The sequence below is a fragment of the Crocuta crocuta genome, unplaced genomic scaffold (genome assembly GCF_008692635.1).
Source record: "Crocuta crocuta isolate KB4526 unplaced genomic scaffold, BGI_CrCroc_1.0 scaffold21, whole genome shotgun sequence".
Lineage (NCBI taxonomy): Eukaryota > Metazoa > Chordata > Mammalia > Carnivora > Hyaenidae > Crocuta > Crocuta crocuta.
In genome coordinates, this window is record NW_027527938.1 from 3,995,649 (window position 1) to 4,018,009 (window position 22,361).

At 40.7% G+C, this 22,361-nt stretch overlaps 1 protein-coding gene across 2 annotated transcripts in view; it reads right to left on the bottom strand.

Moving 5' to 3' along the window:
• GOLIM4 (golgi integral membrane protein 4) overlaps positions 1-22,361 on the bottom strand; it is a 78,878-nt gene that overhangs the window by 26,895 nt on the left and 29,622 nt on the right. For both annotated transcript variants that reach the window (XM_077752229.1, XM_077752228.1), the window contains exons 2-5: positions 5,789-5,863; positions 4,443-4,492; positions 2,718-2,771; positions 1,426-1,576 (exon numbers count right to left, since the gene is read on the bottom strand). In XM_077752229.1, the coding sequence (XP_077608355.1) occupies positions 1,426-1,576; positions 2,718-2,771; positions 4,443-4,492; positions 5,789-5,863 (330 nt within the window). The remainder of the gene's footprint in view (positions 1-1,425; positions 1,577-2,717; positions 2,772-4,442; positions 4,493-5,788; positions 5,864-22,361) is intronic.

Below are 22,361 nucleotides of genomic sequence, written 5' to 3' on the forward strand. Positions count from 1 at the left end.
GATCTTGATTTCAAGGAAATGTTTTCATAAGAAAACATGATTTCTATTACCTTTGTGAAGACGTTTCTCTGTTTGTTATCTTAATGATGCCCACCATCTGCCATAGCACCAAGCCAGTGCCCTGCAGGTCTACTCCTCTTGGGTGTCGTCTGCTGCCACCTGGCCCTTCTCTCAAGGCCACTGTAACTTCTTGTAAACAGCTTCTATGGCTACTTAACTCCCACATGCCTTTTTGTTGTAAACTATTTTGAAATTCTTACAGACAAAACATTGCAAAAAAAAGTATGCAGAGGTCCAGTATACACACTACTCAGCTTCCCCCTATGATGATGTCTTCTATAAAATCCAAATATTGTTTGGTACAGTATAATTAAGTGAGCCACAGCCCTTCCTTGGATTTCACCATCGTTTTTGCATCACTATGTGCCTTTACAAACCAACTCTCACACTTCAAACTTACTTAGCACCCGAATAGCTGATTGTAGAATATTTCCTTCTTTCAGAACTTACATGTACTTAGAGAAGTGATGCATATTGTTTTATATTACGACGAAAATGCCTCATGTTGATGCTGATCATGTGTCAGTAAGTGTTCCAGGTGGCTTTGTGTAAATTATTTAATACTCACACCAGCCCCAGGAGTTTGATAACTTTTTATGAATGCCCCAGTTCTACAGACAATGGCAATGAGGCATGTGATTACACAGCCTGTCCATGGTCATATAACTAGTAACTGAAAAGGCCAAAATTCACCAGGGCATTGTGACTCTGGAGCCTGAGCTTTTCAAAGCTACTACTAGCAATCGCCAGGTAGTCTTTATGGCCCTTTGGAGATTAGGAAATGCATGGGGCAATTCTGATCATCACAATGACCGTAGAGCATTGCTGGCATTTTGTGGGTAGGGGTCAGAGATGCTAAGTATCTCGCAACACAGATACAAAGAGAACTGTCTTGCCCAACATGACCAATGTGGCCCGTCAAAGAATCACTAAAGATTCTATGCTGTTTCCTAAAAAAACCCAAAGAGATAAGGATAAATGTGAAATGTTACAAAAAAGTAACCACATGGGAGGGTGGCTGGGTGGCTGAGTCCGTTAAGTGGCTAACTCTTGATCTAGGCTCAAGTCATGATCTCACAGTTCATGAAATTGAGCCCTGCTTCAGGCTCTGTACTGATAGCACAGAGCCTGCCTGGGATTCTCTCTCCCTTTCTCTCTGCCCCTCCCTGGCTCACACTCTTTCTCTTCCTCTCAAAATAAATAAATAAACTTATAAAAAAAAAAAAAGTAACCACGTGGTGAGTACCACATGGTAAATGTGAATCAATTGCCATGTAAAACAACAAACAAAATTCTATGGTTTTATAGAAATGTTAATATGAGCAGTTATTTCCATATACACTGGCTAATTAGACTTCCAAATACCTTTTAGCTTAGAGAGTTCTTGTTCTTTCTCTTGCTGCAGCTGCAGGTATTTCTGCTTATGGTCATTAAACGTCCTACTGAAGTCTTCTCCTTGCCTGCGATGTTCCTCCTCCAAGTCGCTGTGCTGTTTCTTCAGCTCCTCGTGTTGACTCTGCAAAGATGAGAACTTGGGCAGAGATGTGTATTCTCTAAATTATACCAGAGTCTATAGCCTTTCTCTCTCAAGAAAGAACAGATGATGGAGTAGGCTTTGTCTTGCTCAGGTTGCTTTTAATTTGGGCAGTTCCCTTCCATTTCCCTTACATTTCAAATCAGTGGCGTGGGATCATGGCCAAAAATAATTTTCTCTTTAATTTTTAACATCAGTAAAAACAACAAGAAATCAGAAGTTAGCAATGGGAGATGGAAAGGGGGAAGGATTTGGGGAAATTCCCAGGGACTCAAATTGCTGCAGAGACAAGGTAAAGATGATAAAAAAAATTATCCCTCCATGGATATTCCAGACTTCCTCTTTCAATAATGTTTTCTCAGGAAGATTTTTTTTTTCCTTTCCATAATTTTCCGCCTTCCAGGCAACTCAGTTTAAAGGAAAAAAAAGGTATTTTTCCTTTTGGGGGAAGTAATAAATTGTTTATAGAATGATTCTTATGTACTTTACTCCTAGTTATACTACTACATTGTAATCATAATATAGATAAATTCTACAGTCTCCACATGCTTAATGAAAGGCTGGTCTGGTTTAATCCATGCACTGCTTTCTTGATCCAGGAAAAGTTCTTAATGAATCTCCCACCACCCCACCCCATCCCACCCCACTCTCTCTCTCTCCTAAGTCTTCTTGACACAGAATAGTGAGTTTTACCCGAGAATCGAGGAAGGAAAAAATACAAATGTGTTCCTGTGGTAAGTAAAAGGACACATTAAATATTAGTAACACGAACAAGGCATTTAATTCTACTGCCTCCAATGTGTCTAGGATAAAAGAAAATATCTAAGGTGAGAAATTAAATAAACAAAAACAAACAAAAAGCCTAAAGGGATAAAGAGAAGAACAGAATTAAAAAATCAGGTGACCAGACACCGTTTCACAAGCAAATGTGCAATAAGCTGAATGTTTTTCTGTGACTGGGTGGTAAGAGGAGGGCACATGACAATTCTACGTCATTTCTAGTGAAAGATGGAACCGTGCCACATTGCCACACAAATCAACCTTCCAGAAGCTTTCCTTGATCACGTAAGTTACTTAGTTAATTCTTTCATCCATGCAAGAAGAACAACTTTAAATTACTTACTTTCAACATCTGATGTTGCACATTCAATGCACTGTATCTACTATTGGAATCTTGCTGTAAGTTGAAAAGAAAATAGTTAACACGGAATAACGAATCTGGCTCTCTTGCCAAACATAGCTTCAAGCGCTTAACAGAAGAAGTCCATCTATTTCACCTATATAAGCCACAGTGAATTCTATGCTTGAACCAGGATGTCTCTGGGGCCATCTATTGAATGGCAGGAATGATGGTTTAACATCCCTAGAAGTTTGCTACGTTTCAGTAAAGAAACAGTAAGACAGGGAGTCATAGAACAGCACCCTCGCAGGGCCCCGGGAAATGATTTACTTCCTCTCTCAGGTTGAGAAGAACCGAGGCCCAGATGCACAAGGTACTTGCCCTGAGACACAGTCACTGCGCACGGAACATGGCTAATACACTACGCCAGTGCTCTGAGATGTGGGGATAAGCCAACTCACACCAGGCCTCACAAGCTCTGCAAGGCTTAAGAAAGGGAAGAAAAAAAAAAAAGAAGGTGCTTCCCTTCCCTGACCTTCAGTGGATAAGGAACTCTCCCTTTATTACTTGACCCAAATGAGACTCCATTTCACACAGTGAGCAACTGAGAACGGACAAGGACTATCAGCTGAGGGCAAACACGTGTTTAGTAGTGGAGTCTAAGCCGTGGTCTGATGGTGTACATTTGTGTCCCAGAGGAACACCTTACACATGGACCTCACACAGTCCCGGACAGCCATCACCAGTCAGGCCACAAGATGCCCGACAATTCTCTCTCCCCGGGTTGTTCTGTGACGTGCCACCCCCCACCCCTCGCTGTCCCTCATCTCCAGCACCAGTGAACCCCATCTCTTTTTTTCTTTTTTTTTATAATTTCTAAAACAAACTGTATTTTTGCTCTATCATTTTATTGCTTTATTTCATAACACAGTTTCTTTGTAAAGTAAAAGAGTAAACTTTACTGCTTAATTTTATTACTTTATTTCATAATGTGGTTTCTTTATAAAGTTTATCGCTTTATTGTTTTATTTCATAATGTACTTTCTCTGTAAAGTGAAAGAGTAACTCTTTTGAAATGCACAACAGACAGTACACAGTTTTAGTTGGGGCTTTTAAAAGTTAAAAGAGTTGAAAGCTGACAGCCTTCTAGCTATCTGAGAAACTGACTCACTCAGTTTTAGCACCCCAGAACGCCAATGTTTTGTTCAACTAATGGTTACATATTTTTCTTAGAGTGAGAGAACTTGCTTTTCTCCAGTGAATTTGGACTAAAAAAATTCTTAATGCCACTGTCATTCATTCATTCATTCCACAAATGTATCTGAATGCTGGCTCTAGGTCAGATGTCACAGCGACATCTATGTAAGTAATAGTAACATTGTACAAAGGCAAAGCAAAACATAGATTACATAAAATTCTCTTAGAAAAGAAGGGCTACACATGAAAAAAAACGAATGAATAAAAATAACCTTATATTTACTACTGAACATTACGGCTGCTCCCACTTTATCACCATCTTCAATAATATGATGAGTAAAAGTATGTTTTTAAAAAACAATATTTAAGGTCTTCCTCTCAGGATTTTCTGGCAGCTATATATATATATATGTTTATATATATATTTCGGTCTTACAGTCCTAATGATCAACATTGTAAAAGATTTTTGTCACTGTATTTCCCTCTCCCTAAGTTTTGTAAAATAATTAAAAAAAAAAACCCAAAACTTACCCTTCCTTTATTTAGTGTTTCTTGTGCTTCTAACTTATAAACAAGAAAATCTAAAAAATGGAGACAATCAGGTGTAAGTTAATTCATTATGGAATTTTTAAACATCTAAAAGAATAAAGGCAAACTTTACTCAGACTCGTGAGAAATATTTTAGGTTTAAAAAAATCATATTTAGTAACATACTTTATTTTGCCTCTTGAAAAGTTGAAAAGAGCCATCGTATAATTTTCATCCTTATTTTAAAGCTGTATATCTTGAATAAACAAAATATACAGCATACTGAATTAATTGGGAGTGAATTTAGAAATGTGCATTCTATGATGAACTCTCCTTGAAATTAAGGAGGAAAAAAAAATGAGGCACACCTAAACACAAGAGATGATTTATCGCTATCCACTAGGTGGCACACTAAAATCATTCAGGACTTGAGAAATCAAGCCTTGGAAACCATCTTTTATGTTCTTAAAGCTTCATTTATCCACTAGATGGCTCTATAAAATCACTCTGCATTTAAAGACAAGGAAAACCCAAATCCCATCAAAGCATTTAAATGATGTTAAACTTCTATTCTTGAAACATGCTTAATTCAAGGGTCAGTAAAACATCCTAATTCATCCTGCCCTCCCACTGTCCCTCCCTCTACCCCACACTAACATAATCAGACAGAATACCTAACAAGATTTCACAAAACAAGAGGAAACCAATAAAAAGAAGAATGCAGATAAATTCAAATCGCAAGCTGTATAAAGCCTAGGTTTTCTACAAAAATTCTGATAAAAATCAATAGCATTGCCTAAAGCCTATGCTAAATGCTAATTTTTCTAATTGAACCAATCAGCTGTGCCAATAAAAGCCTAAACTATGTGCATAACTTAAAAGACACCACACAAAAAAAGATATCATACAATGTGATCAATTTATTATGTTATAAATGTATGTATATGTCTGTACATATGCATGTATGTGTATACAAATGTATAAAATTGTCATATTCTGGACAACACACTGTGACTTACTGTACATCTAAGAACAGAAGTTCAGGTATAAGTAACATATGGGTATAATATTCAGATGAAAAGCTGTTTATTTCTAATGTATGTGTAACTAATAACAGGAACTACCTCAAGGTGGCACAAACTGAATGAGAGATTCTGAATCCAATTTTAGGCAGAAATTATTGTACTGCACAGGGCAGAACATATTGCTTGACTTTCTCGGTCTACCCATAAAACTGACTTAGGGTTTACCTGAGAAATTTCTCAGCAAAAAGACAGTGAAGCAAATACATGATACTTCAAAGAGGAGCATGATAAAAATAAGGAACAGAAATTGCATTTTATATTTACCTTCCTTTGCTTTCTTATGTTCAAGTCTTTCCTTTTGCAAGGATTTCTCTAATCTTGATCTGTGTTCATACACAACTGAAAAAAAAAGTTAAAATTTGTCTGCAAAGAATGAGAACTTCTAAAGTAAAATGAACATCAATTTTCAAAAACAACAGTTTCGGGTCTTCGCAATTAAAAATGTATGCATTCATAAGTTCCACATTCTGGATAAAAAAGAGACACAAGAACAGACTCGACTGTGAGCGGACTTCTGCACAGCCTGCCCCTTTATAGAACCAACACTCTGGGAGAGGCTCTGTCACCTCCCTTGCCAGCTCCTTCTCCTGCTTCTCAGATACAAGAATCTCTGTGAGATGCCATTCTCTTCCAGGGCAGAGGTATCTACTCTCTCGACTTCTACCACCATTTGCACAGCAGTGACCCCCACACGTGTATTTCCAGCTCCTGCCTCTCTCTTAGGTACCAGCACAGCATCTCCTAAAGACTTCAGGGTTTCTCCACCTACATATCCCGCAACTACTACCAAGTACACGTGATCTGAATGTGAGCTAAGGCTGTCCAGACCAGCAAGGAGACCTCAGCACCCTACTGGCATGAAAGAGAAGGTGTATTCCCCCACATCAAGGAAAACACAGAGGAGAGTCACAGAAATGAAGGGGGGGGGGCTCTAAATAGAACCTATAAAAGTCAAGTTTATATCTGCCACGGTGAGAAGCCAATGGCAAACTGATGCCATGCTGTGAGACTTTGCTGTACTTGATTATCCCTACATACCCAGTCCTGTCTGAAGAAGCCAACATTGCCTGGTGAGTAGAGAGGAAGAACAGATGTGGGAGGGGAAAACAGGGAGGAGGGGCCCTTGAGGACTCTCTTTCCCCCCTCAGCCTTCACATCTACATCAAATGGGAAGAATGGGAGGAGCTTTACCTTTGAATGAATAAGATAATAAAGTAGGTATTTTATTTATATAATAAAATGTGTGTATATGGACTAGATCAGACAATACTTACTAGACCAAGACTGTGTTTATGGATAAAAGCTACTAAAACTTCTTTTTTTTTTTTTTTAACCTGAGAGGAGTAGAGAAGCATCCAAGTTTGTGTTAAGATTTCATTCTGGGACAGAAAACCCAGCCTCGCAGAGTGGTTTGTACAGGCAAAGAAGGGGGAAAAGGCAAAACCTGAATTTGCATCCTATTTGTGCAGCATTATTGTCACATGTGATCTCATTCCTTGACAAGGAAAGCCAAACCTGTTATTTGGTTCCTACCAGTCCCTAGCTCCCCCTGGCTACCTAACATACAATTTCATCATCATCATGGACTCACCATGTAAGTGCACACAACCGCCCGACGCTACTGGACATCCAAAAGTGCCGCGGTCACAGTAACTCCCCTCCCCCACACCTGATGTAACAACCCCTTGCTGTTTGAAGGGAAAGCCCTGTCCCTCCTGCCCTTCCCCCAGTGTCGCGGCTGCCAGTTAGCAGCTACCAAGGTCCTCCTTCCAACACGCCCATCATCTCCTGGGTCCTCCACCTCCTCCCCACACTGCATCCCTCGCCGTGTCACCCACATAAACCCTCCACTTCCAGGCTCCCTCTACAACTACCGGTACTCACACTTCTGCTACCATCACTGTGCACCGCTCCTACACTGCCTGCCACAACCCAGACTGGCGCGGCGTCATGCCCTGGCAGCGTGTTTGCCCCAATCTCAGCTGGGCCCTCAGCCTCAGCCTCACACAGTCATCCCAACCATCCCTGCTCCGGTCTTTTTCTCCACCTGGGGTTCTATTCTCTGCCAGATGACCCCTCCCCACCCCATGCCATTCTTATAAAGGAATCCAATACTGCTCTGTATTTATTGAGCCCCTACCGTGTATCTGGAACCCCATCATGAGTGGAAATGCAAAACGAATAGACATGGGCCTTGGCTATAAGCAGCTCAAGCCTAACACAGTAGACAGGTTAGGTAATTTTTAAATAATTAGAGCTACGGGTCATGATCTCATGGTTTGTGAGTTCGAGCCCCACCTCAGACTCTGTGCTGACAGCACGGAGCATGGAGCCTGCTTCAGATTCTGTGTCTCTTTCTCTCTCTGCCCCTCCCCTGCTCAGGTTCTTTCTCTCTTCTCTCTCTCAAAAATAAATAAACATTAAAAAAAACTTACAAAAATAATTAGAGTTAATGACATTTAGTGTAATAAAAGTATACCGAAGCCCAAGGAAAGAAAAGGATGAGCTTTGGATGGGAGAAGGGTGAGGGAAGTCTTCTCATAGGTGGTCCCCTCTTGGCTGGCTTTGAGAATGAAGAGCAATTTGATAGAAGAGGACACCATGGGAGAAAGGCATTTCTGGAAGACAGCACAGGGACAGAAGCATAGAGGCATGAAATTGGGCTAAAGGAAGCTGTACTCCAAGAAGCTTGGCTGGGGGTACCTGGGTAGCTCAGGCAGCTAAACGTCTGACTCTTGACCTTGGTCCAGGTTGCAATCTCAGGGTCTGTGAGACTGAGCCCCACACCAGGCTCTGCGCTGACAGCGTGGAGCCTGCTTGAGATTCCTTCTCTCCCCCTTTCTCTGCTCCTCCCCCCTGTGCATGCATACATGCTCTCGCCCTCTCTCTCTCTCTCAAAAATCAATAAAAATAAACTTAAAAAAATCTTGGGGCGCCTGGGTGGCTCAGTCAGTTAAGTGTCAGACTCTTGATTTCAGCTCAGGTCATGATTTCACAGTTTGTGAATTCGAGACCCACATTGGGCTCTGTGCTGACAGTGTGGAGCCTGCTTGGGATTCTTTCTCTCCCTCTCTGTCCCTCCCCTGCTCACTCGTTTTCTCTCTCTCTCTCTCTAATAAATAAACATTTTTTAAAAAGCTTGGTTGCAAGTCCATTGTTGAAAAATCACATTTTTTCCCCAAACAAATCTGTATGGTATATAAGTCCTTCTGCCAACTTCTAAAAAGCCCATTAAACCCAAGAAGTTTCTTGGATTGGTACCAACAGTATCATCTGGAATGACGTTTAGAACAAAGCAAAGGGAAAAAAGGTTAGCGCTATAGAGCCTCACTAAGCCAAGCCCTAAATAAACTGCATGCTCGGTCATGAGCACGGGAAAAATGTACAGGGAGCAGGTACATCACAGTGCTATCATGCTGTCACAGAGGCAAAAACAGGATGCCACAGGGACACCCAAGCTCCCCAGCTGGAAGGAAATGCACTCTTCTCTAACCCACTGGCTGAAGTTCCCAGGTCCTGGGTGGAGAGGGTCACAGGAACATACACACACCAATTAAAACGGAATTTGGGTGCACTGCTTGGACATATTATAGAAGATTTCAGCAAGCACGTGCATCACTTTCAAAGAAAGGCACAGGAAAAGCAGTCAAGATCTTGTTCTAATGGAACTGAAGTGGCAGCAGGGTGGGGGGTCCCGGGTGTAGGGCACTCCTGAGGAGGTCGGGACCACTGGAGGGCAACTACTGCAGTCTAGAAACACCCATGAATTTAAAAGACAGAGCAGCACAGTCGACAAGACATACAGGAGAGGACCGCTCACCACCTACCTCCAGCTACCTCCGACTCTAAATGGTAACCATTATTATGGAAGAGTCATGATAGAGCGGGGAAGCTGTGTTTACAGCTTACAATCCTGTGAAATTCTTTACTTCATATATAGCAGCAGTCACCATAAACAGACTCTTGCGAACTCAGTCTTCTATGGGACTTGGTAATTGGGTAATGATTGTCTTTGCACTGGGAACCAGAAAACTCACCAGTATTATTTCATCTTCAGTAAGAGTGGAGGGTCCACTAGATTACACCAACTAGAGAGGGAGTGCAGGGGGTGGGATGAGAGGGTGGGAGATAGTACTCCATTCTTTAGTCTCTTCCCTGCAATGCAATCAGGAAGATAATGTGCCAACAGCCGGTCCAAAGTACCCATTTATCATACTGAATCACACAACTGTCTTTGACAGTTTTAGGCTCAATGGGAATTTACACATTCAACACATTAATAGCAGTGTTATCTCAAGAGCCAGAAAATACTAGGATACAGTTAAAAACGTTCATAAATAACCTCAACAGATGCTACAAAATGTCCACAAAGAGACAAAAGTAAAAGGTCTTAAGAAATCCGAGATGTACATGAATGAATAAAATGGCAACACTAATAGCAATATCTAAGGCATGAAGACTGTGGTTTTGCAAATGCAGTAAAAAAAAAAAAAAAAAGATGTGGTCAATAGGAATAGAGGATATATGTACAAACCATGAGGTAATTGTACTATTAATACTATCTTACTCAGAACTGCTCAAGCCATTATTATAGCACCAGTTTCTGGTCCTGATGTAAAATAAGAATGCAGAAATGGTTCAAGGGTTGGAGACTATCAACAAGGAGGAGGTGAGAGAACGGAGCGGCAGTGGGAGCAGCAGTGACGGATGGGGGTTGGAGAAGTGCTACTTCTTAATCAAGTTCAAAGAAAAAGGAAAACAAAGCCAAAAGGAGCCTTAAACCATAAGCTGAGGAAATCATATTAGGTAAGGGAAAGTGAGAGTGAAAATTAACCCTTGGAATTGCAAATTCTAGAAAGAAAGGGAGAGGGAAAGAGGCAGATGGTAATATAAATGGTTGAGAGCACACACTCTGGTGTCTAGATTCAAATCCCAGATCCATTCCTTATGGGACAAGTGGCTGAACTTTGTACTTCAGTTACCTTACATGGTAGATGGGAATAATGGTAGTACCTATCTCTTTAGGTGAATGTCAGGGTTAAATAAGTTAAATTGTGTCAAGTGCTTAGAACACTCTCTGGCACAGAGTAAAAGCTAGAAAATCCTAAAATATTTTTTCACCTCTCTGTGATGGCTTAAAATTGCCAAAGAATCAGATGATTCCCTGAGCCTTTCAACCCTACAATTAAAGTCTAATAATATGAAGTACTTATACACACACACACACACACACGCACGCACGCACGCACAAACGGAGAGGGGGGGTACTCAAAAAGGCAATAAAATATTAATCTCAGTTCCCTTTTACTTAAAAATATTTCCCTTAAAAAAAGAGAAAGTAACTAATCAGTCCAATAGCTCCAAAACTTGTAAGACTTTTTTTTTTTAGATAAAAACTGAAAAGACAGTAAAATAAACCAGATAGAATCTTTGTGTCCTTGTAGCTCTTCTAGAAAATTTCCCTATCAACTAAACAGACACACACATACACCCACACTACCCTTAATTCTTTTAACATGCATTCTCCAGGCTTTGGAGCTGGTGATTTATCTAGATAGGTTTACTGTTTCACTTAGAAGGAGGATCACTAATCAATCCCTGTCACCTATCTCTATTTTTCTATTTATACTCTGAAGTCAAGGGCATCAGTCAAGATGAACTAATACTGCTGGAACCTCCATGACAAAAAAGGTACATAATGAATATTCTCAAAGCGCCAGACAAGTTTAAGGAAAAATAAGGATAAAAATAATGGTTCAATCTTGGCATTCAAGATCTTTAAGGCAGAAGAGCAGTACAACGGCAAAAGGCTTTGAATCACAAGAACCCAGGAGGAAAAGATGAAAATGTATAATACTCATCATCTCCCCTGTTTCCTGAAAAGGAGTTTAATATTTTCCACGCAGCTGAGAATGGAAAGAGGTTTTATTTCTCCTTTAAGCACTCAAGAGTTTATAATCATGCCAGCTTCCTACAGCAATTTTCCATTTTAACTCTGACTTCCTCTGAAAGTCACAAGAGAAATTAGCTGTTGCACATCCACTTATGGGCAAAATACCTATCTATGACATTTCAGGGCAAACTGAGCCAATTCAGAATTAAAAAGCAACACTCCAAAATTAGAAAACATTGCTAAGTGTTTTAACACCATAAGCCAAGAGAGGGCGATGTTTCTTTGGCAGAAGCAACACCCTAGGGAGTTTTGCTTTCAGTCTTGCCGGCAACATAAGGTTTCATCTTTACTAATGAAACAAAGAACAAGAAACACTTGAGTCCCGGTATGAAAGTCACACAACTCAACCTGTGAAACCATGAAGAACTGCAAGTACCTTTTTCATTCTACAGATGATAAAGATGAAATTTAACAAATCTGCGCTTTTGATAATTATGGTTGAAGATTTTTAAGTGCAATAGCAAGAGGGATGACAAAAAGAAGAGGAATCGAAATCACCATAGTTCCCAGAACAGAATACTTTTGGAGATTTGTTTTGTCTTTGTTTTTAGGCCTAAAATAGAAGATATTTATTACAGCCTGTAGGAATAGTTTTTGGTTGTGTTTCTAACTCACCAGATGTGGGGTATGGGCCAGCCACATGCAGTCCTCTCTTCTGCAGAACAACGACTTGGTAATTAACATGAAAACAACTCTATAGATACAGTTTTCCAATTATCTGTCCTTCCCTTCTTTCAGAATCTTAACGTCATAAGGAGTCTGAGAAAGAATAGAGATCCCCTTAGAAGACAACCCACAGAAAACAACTAAGTGAAAGAACAAAGAAGGTGACATTTTGAAGATCTCACTGGATCCTCCGTCCAGCCCCCTGGAGTAGTCCCCCACCCCCCCAGCCCCCGGAGGCCTGGGGCTGTGTTCAGTGTCTTGGCAAAGTCTCCCAGACTTCTGTATCATTTCCATAACTGCATTGTGATCTCTCACAGGTAACTCCTCAACAGCTGAGTCTACCTTTTACTTCTCACTCATCCTAGTTTCACATCTTCAGGACAATTTAAACTTTCCAGTCTGCCTGATAATTTACAGCTGAATTCAATTATTACTTAACCTTTTCCTATGGTTAGCTCCCTTTACTAAACTACATATTCACATTCCAGGCCTGGAGGCAAAACCTTGCGGTGGCTTCCCATCACACTAGGAGTGAAACCCAACCCCTCTTTCAAGGCGTCACCAGCTCCTGCTCCAGCGGCCATTCCTCCAATTGGCCAGGCACCCTTTCCCCTCAGCACCTTGTACTGCCTCCTCCCAGTTGCCTCTACTGCTCCTTCTCTGCATCACTGACTCCTTCATTTCCTGCAGATCTTTACCAAAAAAGGCACCACCTCAACAAGTCCTTTCCTGGACAAACTATCTAAAACTGTGACCTGTTGCCCACCATCAACACTTCCAGTCTCCATTCCTGTTTTAGTTCTCTCCTTAGCACATAACACCCTACAATATTTCTTTACTGATTTACCTTATTTATTGCCTTTCTAGCCCACTAGAATATAAGCTTGGTCAGGACAAGAATTTCTGGTTTGCTCTGTTCCACTACTGTACCCCTGGTACACAGAACTGTCAACATTCAGTGGACAATGAATGCATGCATGAATGAATGAATGAACGAACAAAAGAACTATATGTGCCCTGAAGACTGGGATTGGCTATGTCCTCAATCCTCCTGTTCTACATTCCAAACCCTCATTACTACTTCAGTCCCAATTCCCCGGTTCCTAATGGCTAGTTGTATTCAATAGTTGTTGAATGAATGTGTGGCTTTAGAAGATATTTCATACTTTTGCTCATTTGCCTGCCCATCCTTTATGTCCTGGCACTTATAAACTAAATTTCCACATGTGTTGGCTCATTAGTACTCACACATTACATAGAAGAGGGAGGTAACAGAATAGAGATTAAATATAAATTTATCTGTTGATGTGCAGGCTCATAAGATTAGCATTAGTTAAATCACAGCCCTGGAACAGAGACAACTTTCAGAATGCTGAGAGGAAAAAGGACAGTCTGATTAGGTATTTTTCTGCTGCAGGCAATTGAAGTATCTTTTTTTACTGCACAATAAAGTTCCTATAATAGCTCACACAAGTGTCTATTTTTAAGTTTGCTAATGCATACAGTTTATGAAGTCATTTAGATGAAAATTTTCACCATGATTTGAATGGTGCTTGACTGCCTTTTCTATTTTGGATAAAACTATACCCAGGCTTTCCCTCATGATTCTATCTGAGATTTGGCTTTTTCAAATAAGTATTACATTAGCTGACTAAAGATATATTTCTTCACACAAGTCTTCTTTCAAGTAGTGAACTACTAAAAATCATTCTTATTAGATGAAATCTATTCAGTCCTCATGAAAGGATACTTCTCTTAGCTCCTCCGAGCTATTATATTACAGCCCAGCAGTATGCCAGGCACCTTGGGAAACACAAAAGTGTAGGACTGACTCTTATAAAAAGCTTGTAATTAATAAATTTGGGCTGTGAGGAGAGGCAAGGACACGTAAAACAGTAAGGAGACAATCAGAGCTCACCAAAGGTTAGGCGAGCTGGCATCGTGACCTGCTGAGCCAGCTGATTTTTAAACAGAATCTCTTTGTAAGCTGAGAGGAAAATATCCTCCCGTCCCATGAAAATGCTGCATTCTACAAAGCAAAAATTACATGTAGAAGTATATATGCATATATATATACTACAAACTTAAGGTCTTACAGTAATAGAAGCAAAAGCTATTCTAAACTTAGATGCATAAAAATAGACCCTATACAGTAATATTCTTATCTAAGCAGTCAGATTTTAGCAGGAGAGCATCACGGTGTTTCAGGAAATAATGCATGAGACACAGAGAGAGGCTTCTGGTCACCCAAAATTGATGTAAGGATATAGAAGAATGACCTTTAGATGGGCTAAAATATGCAAAAGCACATTGGTTTTATAATAGGACTATGCAGTTGTGCATATACTTTTCAAAACTCATATGCTTGAACCAACCATAAAAGATATTTCATTTTCCTAAGTTACTTGATTTCTTCATGGGAACTGGCCTCTATGGACACTTCCACTAATGCCAGCAAAGAGAGAACAACCTAAAATCCAGTACGCAAGAATCGACCCCATGAGGTTCTTATTTTGCATAAGCCTTTATCCCAGAGAATAACCACAAGGAGGGCAGGATGCACCAGGCTACAGCTGGCTTCTCCTTCAAATCAGCACAGCAGTGAGCAACTCCAACTTCCATCCAGACTCCCAATGTCATGTTTTCACTTCAAGATGTGAAAATATTCTATGTATCTTGGAAGGGCGTTCATAAAAATCTTGCTTACCAAGAGATACTATTTAAGGCTAGCATATCTATTACATCCTGAATACTTCATTCAACACGCCAAACAAGTATTGAGTGAATACTTACTATGCGCCAGGCACTGGTTCTGATATTTGGGAATACATTGTGAGCACAAAAGTAAAAAATATTTGCTTTTGGGGAGCTCATATTCTAGCAGATAAATAAGTGATTAGGTGTTAATAAGTGTCATGGGTGGGGGGGAGAGCAAGGTAAAAGTGACTGGAGGCATGGGGAGGATGGGTCACAATTCTAAAGGTGAAGACTCACTGAGGATAAGACGTCTGAGCCAAGACTTGAAAACAGTGCAAGAATTACTACCACAGACATCTAGGGGAAATGTTCCAGATATAAGGAATGGGTAATGCGAAAGCCCTACAGGGCAAGTATACTCAGGAGGTTCTAAGCAAAGTAGGGAGGTCAGTGGAGCTGAGGTTGCATAAGCTAGAAGACCAAAGTGTGAAGGTGGGGAAGGGGACAGATTGGGATGGGCCTCCTAGGACCTAGTGAAAACTCTGGCTTTTACTCCAAAAGAAGTGGGGAGCCTTTGGAGGGTTTGGGCAGAAACACAGAGTGATGGCTTAGATCTTAAAATAATGATCACTCCGACCACATGGATGCAAGCAGGGAAACCAGTTATTAGCGAGCTTCTTCAGTAATCCAGGCATGAGGTAACACTAGAACAGGACCAATGTGCAGGCTGTGGCAGATTCTGCATTTATACTGAAGATAATACCATTGCGTGTTATCATCTGGGATAGGGAAGGCCCCTAGTAGAATAGGTTTGTGAGGAAGATCTGGGACAAGCATTTATTGATTGCAGAGTGATTTACTCAGCCTGCAGGAGTCAAGATAGACTCCCACAGGTAACCTCTGTGTGGATGTTGAAAGATGACACTGGAGGAAAAGACACAGAAAAATACATACAGTGAGAAAGAATTCAGTGCAAGAGCACCGAGGCAAAAACAAACAAACAAATCTGCTTACGGTATTCCTCAAACTTCCCCAAAAATAAGAATAACCCTGTTACTAGCACAGGCTCCTGGGGCCCAACTGTAATCTACTGATACAAAATTTCCAAAGATGTCTGATAATCTGAATATTTAGCAAGCGTGCTCCACCTGCTCCCCCAAGTGCTCTTAAAGGGGGAGTTCTGTAAACTCCGTTTAGCACAGGGATGATAGGAAGTGGGGAATCAGGGTGGGAAGGGAATGAGTGAGAGGGCCGCAGCTGGCTTGATCAGATCTGCATGGTTACAAAGAATACTTTTCTGGATGGTTCAGAAGACAGAGAATCGAGTGTAGAGGTTGATGGATTTGTTAGGAGGTCACTGCAATAACCTAAAATAAAGTAACAATGAAGGCTAAACTTCCATATTGCCCAAATATAAGACAATCTCCAGTTACGCCAATAAGACAATCCAATAAAAAAGTTGATTTTGGGGGGCACCTGGGTGGCTTAGTCAGTTCAGTGTCTGACTCTTGATTTCGGCTCAGGTCATGATCCCACAGTCACGAGATAGACCCCATGTGGGGCTCCGTGCTGACAGCATGGAGCTTGCTTGGGATACTCTCTCTCCCTCTCTCTCTGCCCCTCTCCTGCTCTCTCTCTCTAAGTAAACTTTAAAAAAAAGTCAATTTTTCCCCCATCTGGAATATACAAAATTTTAGAGCAGTGAAAAGGAGTAGGAAGTGAAAAAGTATCGACAGACACTTAAAGAAATTCCAACAGTGATTAAATGTGGGGAAAAAGTAGTGAAATAAAATAACCATTAGATAAATCAAATTAAAATCATAATGCATCACCACTATTCTCCCATCAAAATGGCTAAACTTTCAAAAGACAGAAAATACCAAGGGTTGGCAAGACAGAGGTAGAAACACCTCCCCTACTTGGCCAATGGATGTATGAATCAGTACAACCATTTTAGAAAACTGTTTGGCAGTCTCTGCCAGAGCTGACAAAGGCAGACCCTGTGGTCTGTAAATCCCACGCCAGGGCGCATACCCAACCAAATATAGCGACCAGAAGTCACATGAGAGAGCCTTAAGAGCAGCACAGTTCATATAGTCCCAAACTGGAAACAACACAAATGTCTATTATTGTAGAATGAATATGTTGTAGTTCAAAAAGTTAAGTTATCGCTCAGCAGTGTGAACAAGCTACGTGTAAGAACATAGATGTATTCCACAAAACATAACGTTGGGGAAAGAAGCCAGGCAGCAAAGTGGTACTTACTGAATAATTCTACTTATAAGAACAGTTCAGAAACAAGCAAAGCTAATCCGCAGTGATAGGAGGCAGGACGCTGTTGGCGGTGTGCAGATGGCAGTGGAGGCAGCCAGGCAGCGACTGGGAGAGAGCAACAGGGAGCATCTCTGGTGCTGGTACTGTGCTGGGTCTCGGTCTGCGTGCCGCCTACACGGCTGGGTGAAAATCCGCCCGGCTCTATACTTACCATTCATACACTTTCCTGAATGCATGCTTGTTTACATCAGATAAGGGGGGGTATTTGCTATTTTCGGTGACACGCGTAGTGAAATACAAAACCTATTTTGGTAAATTACCTTTTTTTAATTACATCCATATCTCTACAAACCTTTTGATTCAAACTCTTCACACGCGTGTCTGACATCTGCGTCTGCATCATCGTAAGTTAGAATTTTAGTCCTCTGAGTTTTCTGAACATGCCCATCTTCACTGGAGATACAGCATTTGTGGACTGTCTGATGCTACTGTGAGAAATATCCTAGGCTACAGATACTTAGTAAAAATTAGCAGCTGATGGTTTCATTTGCCCTGTAGATGCATGCATATTCATGCTTTATATATTGCTAAGTTGAATATACTAGGGGGCTTTGGGGGAGTTGGTGGTAAAAAGGCTTGTTCATAAAAACAGTTTACATCTGTAACTGAAGGACACATTCCTAGGAATAAATACTCACACTATTTTAAGTGCTATTTCATTCTTAAAAAAAAAAAAGATTTGGTCAGGTGCCTTCCATAAATATCTAACCACATCAAACGAGGTCATTTTGGGCGAATGTGTCTTCCTCACACAGTGCTGTGCTGTTTAAAATAAAGCAGTTGGGAAAGCACCCAGTAATAGCAGAGGCTTTGTGCTAACTCCAGTACAAGACTCCCTCTTTTCTGAGGGCTCATTTTGCAGGATGAAGGGAACCTTGCCTTATAATATTCAAGCACATGCAATAACCATTGACAGAGGGAGGGAAAGGAATGCACAGGAGCAAAATATATTTAAAGAAATCAAATTAAAATGCCTGAGTGACTGATTCAAAGCATACCATGAGAGTGGATCCAGGGATGATGCATATATTTCTGACTTAGGCTACTGTACAGAAGGTGGATCAGGACCCAAGGAGTCCTGGGGCAGGGCAAATCATGCATCCCATGTTGGACCTGTTTAATTTTAAAACTTTTAAAAAGTGTTTATTTTGGGGGAGAGAGGGGCAGAGAGACAGACAGACAGACAGACAGAGGGACAGAGAGGCAAAGTGAGAGAATCCCAAGCAGGCCCATGCTGATGCAGCACTCAGTCTCATCAACTGTGAGATCATGACTTGACCCAAAATCAAGATTTGGATGCTTAACCGACTGGAGCCTCCCTGGTGCCTCTGGGACTGTTTGATTTGTGAGAGGGATATCCAGACAGCACAGAGAAAGGTAAAGAGTAATGTAAGAAACACATATTGCTGGGGGCACCTGGGTGGCTCAGTCGGTTAAGCATCTGACTTCGGCTCAGGTCATGGTCATACAGTTCGTGGGTTTGAGCCCCGCGTCGGGATCTGTGCTGAAAGCTCAGAGCCTGGAGCCTGCTTCGGATTCTGTGTCTCCCTCTCTTTCTCTGACCCTCCCCTGCCTGCTCTCTGTCTCTCGAAATAAAATACATAAAAAAATTTTTTTTTAATTTAAAAAAGGAAAGAAACACATGTTGCTGGCAGCTCCAAAGCCCTTGCCGTGAAGACCTATCTGACTGTCACTGACAGGTCTAAGACCAACACAAGAACCCCGCTGAGGTAAACCTCTGCCTTTTCCCCACGGCCACTCTTGCTCCTCCTGACATGCCTTTGTCCCACCACCACCAAACTGCTTAACTACTTCTGGTTATGACTGAGGGAACTTAAACACATAAGAGACTGTGGGAACAAAGTCAGCGCTGGATGTCTAAAAGCTACTTCATCAGGTTCACTGGAATTCTTGATGAGAGCTCGAGTTCTCTTTTCACCTCTGGCCATTCATTTTTAAGCCTTCCTTTGGGGTAAAAATATAATTAAGTATAACTCTTTTCTTTCCTCTGATCTGCTACAGAAAATGAGTATTTTCCTAATGGTTTAAGAAGGACACATACGGCTCTACACAGGAATATCTTCTGCATTGAGATGTTGGGCACAGCCTGACTTGGGGCAGGGGGTTATGTTTTAATCACTAGTTGCTGCTGATGATGTAAAATTCCTTAAACTAGAGGGATGGGTGAGACCCTGCGGGGTCAAATAAAAATACTACGCTTTCTTCATCCTTTAAGAAAGGGCACACTACTTAGCAGGTGAGCTTGAGGGTGACAGATTTTTGATGATGATATGATGCAAGAAAGATATAGACAGTTCGTGAAAGCATATTCTGGTGAGTAGTCCTTGAGATACTTCTGTTATACTGGCCTGCATCATGTAAATAAGGTCACACACGACATGACACCCAACACTAGAGATCAGCATCTGCCTTCACTGTGATCCCTGGGGGCCTCCGCAGGAGGTATGGATGCCACCCCCCAGAAGGCCCTAGAAAGAGCTCTACACAGTCTTATTATCACTTTATGTATCACTTTGCCACTTGGGACTGCACTGTGGATTACTTATGAGATTGTTGGTCTCTTTACTGTCTGCATACAAAGTGGGTACCTGCTAAATGTCTATTGTTAAGTGACTGAACTGATGCAGACAGATGAATGTTCCAATCCAAGGCAGCAGGTGATGCTGACAACATACTCTTCATATCAATTGTTTTACAAAATGGGTGTATGTAAAGCTTTAGTGGTTACCTATCAAGGCAGATTTCCAAGAGTCCCGTTTTAAGAAACTTTAAATTTGATGCAGCTGTCTTGCATGAGGATTCACCGGCAACCTCTGTCAAAGGCAGAGACAATATATCTATATTGTTGAAATTAACAAAGTACATGGGGACTTTTGAAAGCACAGAAAAATCAATAAGCAGTCCTGATCTGTAGAAAGGAGCATGCTGGATGCCGAAAGAAAAAAAAAAAAAAAAAAAAAAAAAAAAAAAAAAAAAGAAAGAAAGAAAAAAATCTTTGATGATACCAGTCTTCTAATTAGAGTTAGGCTTCTGATTTTCCTTTTCAACCTCATGCCATAGTTAGAATTCAGATTAAACTCATTGAAAATAACTTAAATAGGACTGAGATGAATTCTCCTGAAAGAAAAAAGAAAGAAAAAAGAGACAGGCTGACAAATAGAATCAGATGGAGACAAGAGATAATTTAAAGAGGATTTTTGAAATAATTTGGGGAAAAGAGCCCTGCCTGAGCCAAGATTCCTGAGTTCCATGCTGCTTGACACTAACCAGCGCTCATCACAAAGAATCCTCACCTTTCTTTCTGTTTTCTCTGCGATAACATATGGTTGGACAGTTGAGGGGCCAAGGTCCTTCCAATGCTAAAATTCTAACTAACTATGCATATCTGCAGTTCAGGAGAGGAGTAGGGACACTAACAGTACATAAATCATTTCACCTTGGCTTTGTGTGGTTTCAGTATCTTAAATTTAAATAAGAGAGACAGGACTCAGTTTAGCAGAATGCTGAGAAAGGCTCTGATTTTAAGAAAAGGCTTTTGACAGAAGAATACTATTTCAGATTTACCTGTCTCCCATGATTTTCAAAAAGTTGAAAACTATTATATACAAGCTAAGACCCTGTGCCATGCTTATGGTGTCCTGAAGTGGGGCTCTCCCTTTCTATAGGTGCAGCCATGAAAAATACAAATGTTTTCCTTTTCTGAAAGTGAATGCCTAATAAAAGCAGCAAAGTACATACAACACAACTGCTACTCTAATTGCTATTGTATCTGAGTGTGCTCGCTCATTCTTCCTCTGCCTAATATAGGTTTCAATTTACTCTCCCCATAATAACTTATTATTCTTACACGCACCGAGACAGAACCGGGCATATTCGGTGAACAGGCTGGACACAGAGGTGGGAGAATGCAGGTGTTAGGGTTCCTCTGGAGGAAGATATTCTCGGCAGGAAGCAGATTTCTGCCCGTGCCTACTCGCATATATCTGCAGGCAACACGTCACAGTGGAAGGGGCTGAAGGCTGGAAGTCCAGAGATTTGGGTCTAATTTTTAATCTGAAAGTATTTATGTAATGTCATACGTTTCATCAACACTGGTAAAACAGGAGGGCTTACCAAATGATTACTAAGGCTTCCTTCAGCTCGAAAATTCTGATTCTCTGATGTGGCTTAGCAGGCAAGGGTGCAGATCAGAACTGTGGAATGACCTGGATAAATGTTCAAGATCTTAGAGAGTAACGGTGATGTTCAGAAAGAATGCCGGCCTGACTAGAACAGAGGGACCCAGCAGGGCTACAAAGGCAGATGAGAAGAGAAGGGGCAACACCTTTTTGGCTGAAGGGCTTAAGGCCCTTTTCTTTTGCAAAGTATCTGAAAGTGATTAAAATTATTTTGACAGCTGCAAGTAATTGGGAGGTACGTGAAAACAGGAAGTTCAGGCACAGAATAACCTCACTAGTTCCAGATTCAACCAATTCAATATTTATAGTAATTTGGACTTGAGAAACTGATGCTTATTATTACACTGCAGAGTTTCTTCAAGCAACAGAGAACAAAACTAATTATAACCATAGCCCTTAAAACAAGATTCATTAGCATACTAGACACTTCACCTCTGATTTTATGTTATTTCTCCATTGACAAAGTGCAAATCAGAATTTCTCAGGAAGAGCAAACAGCTATTTCACCAAAAGATGTCAGTTCTATTCTTTATCATCTTGTAGATAAACCTGTCACTAAGAGGTTAAAATATCTGTAAACAAGTGTTCATATATTTGGGGTTGGGGGGGAAGGTCCATTAAAACCTATGTTCATAGCAATCACAGTAAATTATGTTTTCATAGTCCTTTACAGTTTATATACAAAGAGCTTTTACATCCAATTCACATGTAATTTGTGAGGGAACAGGGTGCTAATTAGAAATTGCTCCCATCTATTCATTAGAAGATATAGTGACTTTTCTTTAGCCATTAACTCATCTTACATTTATAGTATTCAAAAATGCATTTACTTAAGAACCATTAAACTTTTTGGTGATTTAGTGTGGTCTTGTTCCATTATTCTGAATTCTTTACGAGTTACTTCATTAGAAAAGGAATCCACTTACTATGGTAATTTTGTGTCATTCAGAGACTGTGAGAAGGAAAAGAGACGTATCTTTAAATTTAC